This window comes from Arachis duranensis, chromosome 2 (assembly GCF_000817695.3).
Source record: "Arachis duranensis cultivar V14167 chromosome 2, aradu.V14167.gnm2.J7QH, whole genome shotgun sequence".
In the NCBI taxonomy this organism is placed as follows: domain Eukaryota; kingdom Viridiplantae; phylum Streptophyta; class Magnoliopsida; order Fabales; family Fabaceae; genus Arachis; species Arachis duranensis.
Window position 1 is genome coordinate 15,249,601 of NC_029773.3, and position 9,985 is coordinate 15,259,585.

General features: G+C 32.6%; 1 protein-coding gene across 1 annotated transcript; it reads left to right on the forward strand.

The window, feature by feature from the left end:
• The first annotated feature begins 5,786 nt into the window (after positions 1 to 5,786).
• Positions 5,787 to 7,077, forward strand: LOC107473745 (protein ALP1-like). The gene is made up of 3 exons (XM_052257754.1): positions 5,787 to 6,212; positions 6,297 to 6,522; positions 6,614 to 7,077. Exons 1-3 carry the CDS (start codon positions 6,147 to 6,149, stop codon positions 7,075 to 7,077), a joined length of 756 nt encoding a protein of 251 aa, XP_052113714.1. The 5' UTR covers positions 5,787 to 6,146.
• Positions 7,078 to 9,985: the final 2,908 nt, after the last annotated feature.

Sequence of the window (9,985 nt, forward strand, 5' to 3'; positions counted from 1 at the left end):
GTAATAGATTTTTTTTCTAAAATAAAATAAAAAAATTATTATTTTTCAAAACCTAATTTTTTAACTTTAATTTCTCAAATACAAATTTTTTTATGTGAATAAGGCGAATTTCACTTCAAATTCTAAAAAAATGACTAACTCAAATATTAAGTTTCACAATAAACAATGGCAACCATTATCATCGTCTCCAGAGTTATAGGAGTACAATAATGAGTTTTTTAATTTATAATGAAAAAAATTCTTATTAAATATGGTTTATTCCGGTGTATCTATGTATTTCTCAAATTGCTTTGATGATTTCAATCGATTGAATAAAAAAATTCCACATGCTGTGCAAAATTCAATCGATTGTGTATCAATTCCAATCGATTGAATTTCTAACAAACACGATTTTTCCAATCCAATATGTATATAACGGATCAATGATAAAATTATGATCGATTAAGATTACAAAATATTTATTATGATTAATGGAAGATCTAATTTGTTATTGTTTTAGTTTTTTATTATTAATAAACATGATAGATGAATGATAAAATAATAATAGATTTTATAATTAAATAATATATAAAAGATTAATTTATAATTAAAATTAAATAAAGACTATTTAGCAGTTATTAAAAAAATTTAAAAAACATGTTTTGTTATGGGATCATTTAATGGTCCAAACGTTCTGGAACCGTCGAATCCAGTGCCATGTAAATTGATTATTAGAACAGAATGCACCATTTACACAAGTGTTTTCAGACTTATATAAGCTAAGAAGAAAAACCAAAGACTCGGTAACCAACACCTAAATACGAGCTCATCTTGAGCCTATTTTACAATACTACTCTTAATACTTACAACTTTTAAAAGTTAGGGGTACTTTTGAAAGTACTTAAGAGAGAACTTTTTTAAAGTTGACTTATACTTATCAAAATTAAAAAGTCTAATATAATCTCATATATTAATTAATATCTAAATTTTAAAAGTTATTACAATATTTTTAATTTTAAATTTAAAAGTTATTTTAAAAGCACCTAATGTCTATTATAATATTTTTAAAGAGTAAAGTATCGTTTTTGTCCCCAACGTTTGGGGTAAGTTCCAAAGTTGTCCCTAACATTTAAATCGTCCTATTTAAGTCCCTAACGTTTCAAAATTGACTCAATGTTATCCTGAAGTTAATTAAAGATCTGTTAACAAAATTGACGGCGGGACAAAAACGATATATAGAAATAAATTTTAATTTTATCCTTCACTAATATCAATCATTTACGGTACATAGTTATTCAATTAATTTTTAATCACATATAAGTAAATTACACTTAATCACATTACTTTAATTCTAAATAAATTTATTTTTTTTATAATTTTACTCTTAAAGATTTCTACTCATCATGAAATATTTGTAGAATGACTAGAATCACATTACTTTATTGTATATGTATAATTTTTTTTTCACAAGTTTATATACAAGTCATTCTACAAACATTTTATGATGACTAAAAATTTTTAAGAGTAAATTTATAAAAAAATAAATTTATTTAGAACAAAAGGAATGTGATTAAGTATAATTACTTATATGTGATTAAAAAATAATTGAATAACTATGTACCGTAGAAAATTGATATTATTGAAGGATAAAATTAAAATTTATTTCTATGTACCATTTTTGTTCCCAAATTTTTTGTCCTATTTAAGTTCCTAATGTTTCAAAATCATCTCAATTTTGTCCCGACGTCAATTTTGAAACGTTAGGGACTTAAATAGGACGATTTAAATGTTAGGAACAACTTTGAGACTTACTCCAAATGTTGAAGACAAAAATAATACTTTATTCTATCTTTAAATTTTAAAAATTATTTTATCAAACACACTTATTGTTGCTTGTACTTATTAAAAGTCATTTTTAATTTAATTTACTAGATACATATGCTATAATTTTAAAAAAGTAAAAATTTTACTAAACTAAACCTTATTGAAATTTGTTACGGCCCAGTCTAATTGGGCACGATGACCGACCCGACCCGCAGGCAACCCGATCTGAGCGGTCGGGTTAGCACGCATAATCTGTCCGGTCTGTGACCCGGACACGCACCCCCACTACCAGCTGCATGACAACTGTGGGGAGCGAAGCTTTCAAGAAGGAGGCCTCCTCCCGTGGGGCCCGCCCTACAGACAGAGTATATAAGGGGAGGGTCCTACCCCTCCCCCAAGGTACGTCACCACATTTCTTACTCTCTAACCGCATGCACAGTTTCTGACTTGAGCGTCGGAGTGTCCTTGTAGGTGGCACCCCCCTCGCATCACGAAGATCTCGGGAAGTCGGCAACACCAATACCTCGCTCCACGGACTCATACCAAGGTGATTCCCACCGTATCCAGGAGACATCTCCGACCCGTCTGGAACCGAACCTCCGTACAAAATTCTAAACAAAAAAAAGGTAAAATTACAAAGTCTTTTTTATAATAGATTAGCCTACTTAAATAATAAAATAAATAATCGAATAAGTATTTAATCAACAATTAATTTATACAAATAATTATTAACTTTTTTATAAAATTACTAATTTAATATTTAATATTATAAATAATTTCAAACACATGAAAAACTAAAATCTTAATAGTAGTATCTCTTTTGCTCCACTCTCGTTTTCTTCTTTTATCTCTCTTCTCTTTTTCTCAAATAAAAATCACAAATTTTATTAGAATTTTTTTTTCACCTCTTTTTTGTTTATATTATTGTGATGACGATGATGTTATGATTCATTTTAGTAGTAATAATTTTTAAAAATGAGATTGTTGATAGTGTTGATATTAAAGATAAAATTGAAAATAAAGATACAGACAAAAGAATACAAATTAAATTAATAATTTTATAAATAAATTAAAGATTTTTCTATAAATTAAATATTTAATAAATTTTTAGTTATTTTGTCAATTAGAATATATTTTTGGAGCATTATTTTATCAAAAAAAGTCTATTTTATCAAAATCGTAATTTTTTAAAGATCAAAATGATTATTTATTCCAAATAGTATAATAATACTACCTATTATTAGAATAGAAACTTTACATACGTAATACATAATAATACTCCTATTGGCCACTCTTATATTCAAGATCATGGTAGACACCTCAATTCAAACGTATCTCCATTTGATCACTCTTATCTCTTTTCATCTGTCATTCAACTATCAAACCTCTTGTATCAACTTCTCAATCCTACTTTTTTATTAATTTTTTTTATATGTTGCAATTTCAAACTTTTAATAAATTACTGTCATTTCACATCAATAAAAATTCAGTCAATTCAACTATAAGACCTTCTATTAAATTAGGAGAATTTTCTTTTAGTTAAAGCTAATTCCATCAGTTCCAAGTACTTCATCCACTCCTAAAATTTGTAGCTATTATGTGATAATGCCTTGCATTGTTTCTTATTTACTACATTTCTAAAATTTTATTAAAATTCTTTCCAAACATTACGGTAGCGTTTGTTTGCAGAGACTGGAACTGAGACTGGGGGACAAGAATTCAGTATTGTGTTTGTTGAGGTAGAGACTGGTACTTAACTTTGTGTCTCTGTCTCAAAAATTTCAGTATTTCAGTACTTCCAAAAAGTAGGGACACTAGAGACTGAGATTTTTAAAGACAGGGACAGAAACTTGAATAATTATTTTATACCTAAAATACCCCTATTATAATTAACTAATTCCAACATCTACCCTTTCTTAAAATCAAATTAGGGCTTCAGTTTGAAGCAGCCCCTCATTCCATCTCCTCATTCATGCTTGAAGTCCTTCCATGTCTGCTCGCTAGTCAGCCCAGCTCTGTCGTAGCCGCCGTGATAACCACTGCAAGGTAAGTGAGTCGCACTTTTCAAGTTCCTCTTCCTAGGCCACGATTTCTCAAGTCTTCGTTTGCTCCTTCACAGGATTAAGTGTGACGAACCCAGTTGAGAGAGCGTTGTTGAGTTCATCAGAAAGCGTTCATCAGAAAGCATTATTGTCATCACAGTTTGTGTAACCTAGGTTAGTTCTGGGCAAATTTCATTACTGGTTTGGGTCGTTTTTAATATTTAGCGAGTTATGCTCTGTGGATTTCATTCCTTAGTTCATTCATTGGTTATGCTTTGTGTAACCTAGGTTAGTTATGCTCTGTGGATTTCATTAGTTTGTGTAATCTGGGTTCTTCTCTGTTCATTTCGGTTTGGTTGTTTTCGTGTGTGATGTGCTTCCTATCAATTGGTTTTGGTCATGCTTGTTTATTTTGTTTTCTTTCTTATGCATCTTCTGATTCTGAAATCTGTGCTGCTTTGTTAGCATAATTTATGTCTATTTGATGCGAGAATGTGAAAATTTTTTGGTGGAATTTGTTAGGGTAGTTGTAGTTTAAAGAATAGTGGCACTCCAGCTTTTGATAGGCTTTGATTTGCAAAATACTAACTTAAAATTGAGAAGTAAACTTCAGTAGAAACAGGTTACTTCAGTAAACTTGTATTTGCCTCTAGCCTACTTTCAGGTGCAAACTATATGGAAAAGGTAAAATTTTCATTGATTTGAGCAGCCTATGTGAGTAATCTTTGAACATGTGATTAAGCTTCTAATTTTAACTTTGGTTGTTTCAAAAAAAATGCCAGATGCAGATGCAGGATCCAATTTGTGCATAAAAATATTCTAACATAAAGTGCTTTTTGTATGATAACTCTATTTTTTTATACACATTGCCTTGATAAGATTTCAGAACACATGCTTAAAGTCCAATTGGTCCCTAAGTGGATAGAACTATGAATTAATTTATGATACCATGAATGCTTTCTGTATCCATTTTCTTTATTAAAATTTAATATATAGTGTCCCTTGTATCTCTATTATGTTTGTGAGGCTGTCCTAAGCAGTACAGATGAGTTATTCGTATGATTTAATGGTGTATAAGTTAGGAAGGATTTATTTTGTCTGTTTTTCATTGAGTTACATAACATTAAATGAATTTGGTATTGTTATATTTGCTCATGAATCTATAAAACATCTTTCTTTTATGTTTTGATTTAAAGGTTGATATCTCTTTTTGATATGAGAGGGAGGTGTCTGATTCTGTTAATCCTCCAAGCTAGGTTTAATTATTGTATAAATTTCTATAACTTCACCAAATTTTCAATTATGTTCTTAAAATTTAAAAGTTTGTAAGTATTTTTCTATATTGGATACAAATTTTCAATTATATCCCTACTAACAGTTGTCGCTGAAAGGAAAAAGAAAAAAGAAAAACGAAGATTTTCTTAGAATATTCCATCCTTCATGAAACGCAGAGCCTGTATATATGTGTTGGAATAGGAAATACAGATTATTTATTTTTCCTAGAATATTTATTTATTTATTTATATACTAAGTGGATTTGTTTTATATTTGAAAAGAATCACAATTGAATATGATGAATACCCATAACCCACCAGATAGATTTAAATTAGGCACTGACACGAAATTCATGTTAACCTTAGATTTCATAAAATTTCCAAAGTCCAAAGTCCATATTCCCTGTAAAGATATGCTTGTTTCTTATTTTTTAATTTAATAAAAATGTATGGTACGTAAAAGCATTTCTTTGGATGTTATAACATTTTTAAAAAATATTTTTTAATGAAAATTTTTTAGTAGTGTTAGATTTCTTTGAATGTTTATGTTTTTTTAATGCAATGATTTTGTTAGGAAGAAATGGAGCGGTCGGATATTATTAAGCGATGCGTGTCTTTTTATGAAGACATGAGATCCAACCATGAAGAGTTGATGTTGTTCTTTGTGCTTACGCTGTTTGTTTACTTTAGGGATAGAACTAGTGGCCAACTATCGTTAGGGGGAAGAATGAATAGTAGAATTAGACGTGAGGCTTTAGAGCGTGTTGTTGGTGAGGGTGATAGGAATTGTATCTGGGAGTTGAGAATGAACACAAATGCCTTTGCTAATTTGTGTGAGTTGCTCCAAGTTCAAGGAGGACTTACAGAGGATGGTCATGTAAGCTTGCCGGAGCAGGTTGCGACCTTCTTAATTATCTTAGCGCATCACAAGAAAAACCGTAGTCTACAGGTTAGATTTTGTAGGTCCGGCGAGACAGTTAGTAAGTATTTTAATAAAGTTCTGAAGGCTGTAATGCGGATTTAAAGCATGTTGTTTGCCAAGGCTACACCAGTTGATGAGGATTGTGTTGACCCCACATGGAGAAGGTTTAAGGTAGAACTTATTCGATGTTGTGTATGATTCATGTTTATCTGAAGGATTCTATATCTGAATATCATAGCTTTCTATGGATGATAGGGTTGCTTGGGAGCATTAGATGGCACTTATATAGAGGTGACAGTCCCCGAGTCTGAGAAGGCAAGATACCGAACAAGAAAGGGTAAAATCTGCACCAATGTCTTAGGAGTGTGTAACCGGGAGATGGGTTTTGTCTATGTACTCAGTGGATGGGAGGGTTCGGCATCTGATTCACGGGTACTTCGAGATGCAATAACTCGTCGTAATAGTCTAAAGATACCCCACGGTAATTATGCCATCTTTGGAGTTAAGCCTATACAATTAGCTTGAGTTCACGATAGCCAATGTCTTACCTTATTTGCATTACTTGTCTATAGGTAATTACTATTTAGTTGATGCTGGTTACACAAATGGTCCGGGTTTTCTTGCACCGTATAGAGGGACTCGATATCATGTAAGAGAGTGGGCCCAGGGAGCACGTGCACCGCGTAACTACCAAGAATATTTTAATAGGGTTCATTCTTCTGCAAGAAATATCATTGAGCGATGCTTCGGTTTGCTGAAGAAGAGGTGGTCCATCTTAAGAAGCCCTAGCTTTTACCCGCTAAAGACACAGTTTCAGATAATTATTGCCTGTTGTTTGCTGCAAAATTTCATTCGAAAAAGTATGGAGATGGATCCAGAGGAGGAAGGTAGCATATTGGATGAATTTACTCCTGATGGAGACGAAGAACAAGATGGTTTGATTGATGTGGTTGAAAACACAAACGAGTGGACTCACTGGCGTGACAACATAGCAAATGAGATGTATGAAGAGTGGCGTGCAAGTCGTACGGAGTAGTGTTGTATGGGATTGATTGTTGTTCTAATTAAAAATTTATTTTAAGTTGTATGACTTCTTCAGTGTGGAAACATTGTAATAGGACATCTTCATTTGTAATGGCAACTGCGTATTTGTCTTGTTTGCTGTTTTATTTTCATTTGTAATGTCAATGACCTGTTTTATTAAGTGTACTATTTGTCTCCTTTTTTGCTGTTTCATTTCTATTGGCAATGACCTGTTTTATTATTTTTATTATTTGTGCTATTCTTCGCTGTTTCTAATGGTAATGGGAATGACATGTTTTATTAATTTTACTGTTTGTGTAATTATTTGCTGTTTCATTTGTGTTAAGTAATTGTAGGTTACATAATTTATGCATAGTTTTGATTATCTTAATTTTCATAGGTAAAAATGGAGAACAAGCGAATGTGGAGTGATGAAGAGACTAACGCTTTTGTTGGCTTCATGGAGGAGTTTGTCGTAGACGGTCTGAGGGCTGATTGTGGGCAGTTTAAACCGGGAACATTCGAGAAACTGGCTTTGAAGATGCTGGAGGCTTTCCCGGGTTGTACATTGACCGCAAAACACTGCAAGAATAAGCATAAACGGTTGAAGGAGAAGTACCAGTACGCCGCTGACATGCTAGGTTGTAGCGGATTCGGCTGGAACCATGAGAAACAATGTGTCGAGGTTGACAGCAAAGATGTCCTTGATGCATGGTTGAAGGTGAGTGTGTTTCAGGAATATCATTGCGTCTGAGCCATGGAAGTCAAGTGGGTAACTACAAATAATTTATATGATTATTGGGATGACTGAATGATCAGTTATGAATGAAATTAGATGTAGTTGTAAATGGTGATTAATTTGCTATTATCTACTAAATTGAGATATCATTAGTTAGTTATTGAAATGTTGTTGTGTTGGTAATTGATGAATTGCACTTGGATAATGGCTGTGACTGTGCTCGGTTTTGTTGCTGTAACTAATTAACTGATGAGACTGATTTTGGTTTGAAGCTGTGACAATTACTGGTTGAGTTATGGCTGAATTCTGAATTTATTTGTTTATGCCGAATCAGTTGTTATTGAATTATTTGCTTGCAGGTGGTTGTTAATGTTGATTCATGATTAATTAGAATTAACATTGAGAACTATTTAAAAGATTGAAGTTTGATTGCAAATTTTGTGCTGCCTTGTTAATTGTTAATAGCCTTTGTGCCAGCCCAAGTGGTGTTTTTCTCTTATCTGATGAAGTAATATTTTAGTTTTATTTAGTGATAGAACCAGAATTAACTGTATTTGAGTCTCCTTGAATGCTCCTTTTTTTTGGAGTTTTAAATGAATTTGGAAAGGGTAACAAAAGAAAAGAGAGAAATGGGGTCAGGTTCAAAATTTGGGAGTAGCAGCTTTGACTACTAATTAAAATTTGCATAAACTTCTCATGTATTGTTTAAGGAGTTTTTATATCTGTTATTATGATATGCTTCTGTATATTATTAAATTATTCAGTGAACATTATTGTAACTAGTTTTTCAACTACAAATTTAGTAAAAAATTTGTTAAGTTCGGTTTATATTTTCACAGGCACATCCGACCAAGTTCTATAGTCCTGGCAAGCTCACATCCGACCAAGTTCTACAGTCCTGGCAAGCTATTTCCTTTATTTCATCGGCTGGAGGGCATATTTGGTAGGGATAGAGCCACGGGAGCAGGGGCTGTTAGTGGCTTTGATGCGGAGGAACAGGTTAACGAAGAAGAGACAGAGGACACTGCAGTTGGATTTGATGAGTCTGAGATGTCTCCACATCCAGACAACGACAGAGGGCAGGCAATGCAAGGACAGGCATCACATTCTGAGGCCGGTGCGAGTGCGGGAAGCACAAGGCGATATGGGAGGAAGAGAAAACAAGTTGACATACTCGAGAGGATGGCCGATCAGATTCAGCAATCATCGGCTGACCAAAGAAAGAATGCCCAACTGATAGCTGATGCCATTGTTGGTGTGAACGAGAGGTGGAAGGTCGGCGAGAAGCTCACACAGCTTGGCTTCGGTGATGACGAGGTGGTGAGGGCGATTTTGAAGTTTGCTGAGAGTCCTAATGTGTATGCACACTTCTGGGGCTTGTCAGATTCACAGATGATTGGCCTCGTGCGTTCCATTATATGAAGTTGACTACTGCTTAAATTTATTAAGTTTGGCTTAGGGTATTAACTTTGGTTTAGGGTGTTAACTTTTTCACCATAGGATTTTAGAATTTTAAGACATGGTTATGTTTAAGATGGTATAACTTTGGTAATGCCTTTCTTTTGCTCTGTTTTGGATAGATACTTCAGTAATGAATTATTTAACAATCATGTGTTTCCATTATAAACCTTTTCCTCAAAATGGACATATGTTGTGCACATGATTTTATTTGAATGACTAATGCAAAGATTCAACATATCCAGGTTATCCATAATTAAACAAAAATTACCAACTATTTTTCGGTTATGTATATCACAGTGCTAGTTATTTTAAACTTCTTCCAGTTAGGTTTGATTTCATTTTCTTCTCTTTTTTCTCATTGCACTATTGGACCATTTTGTCTGCGTTCTTCTTGTGTTCTAACTTAGCTTCATATCTATTTCTTTTAATGTAACATAATGTGTATAATATGATTCTTCTTATACGGTATTGAATAACAAAAAGGAAATATAATGTGAGAGCGGTAGTCAAGTAAAAAGGACATAGTCACAAATAGAAAAATAGATGTTAAACCTGTCCTCATTTTATAATTATCAATAAAAATTACAGAAACATGTTAAACCTGTCCTCATTTTACAATTTCTCATTTGCCTATTTGAGTTCAAAGGTCATACTATAACTTACACAACAATACAATGATCAAGACAATACAAACTACAGAAACAAGAAGTTGAAGGAATGC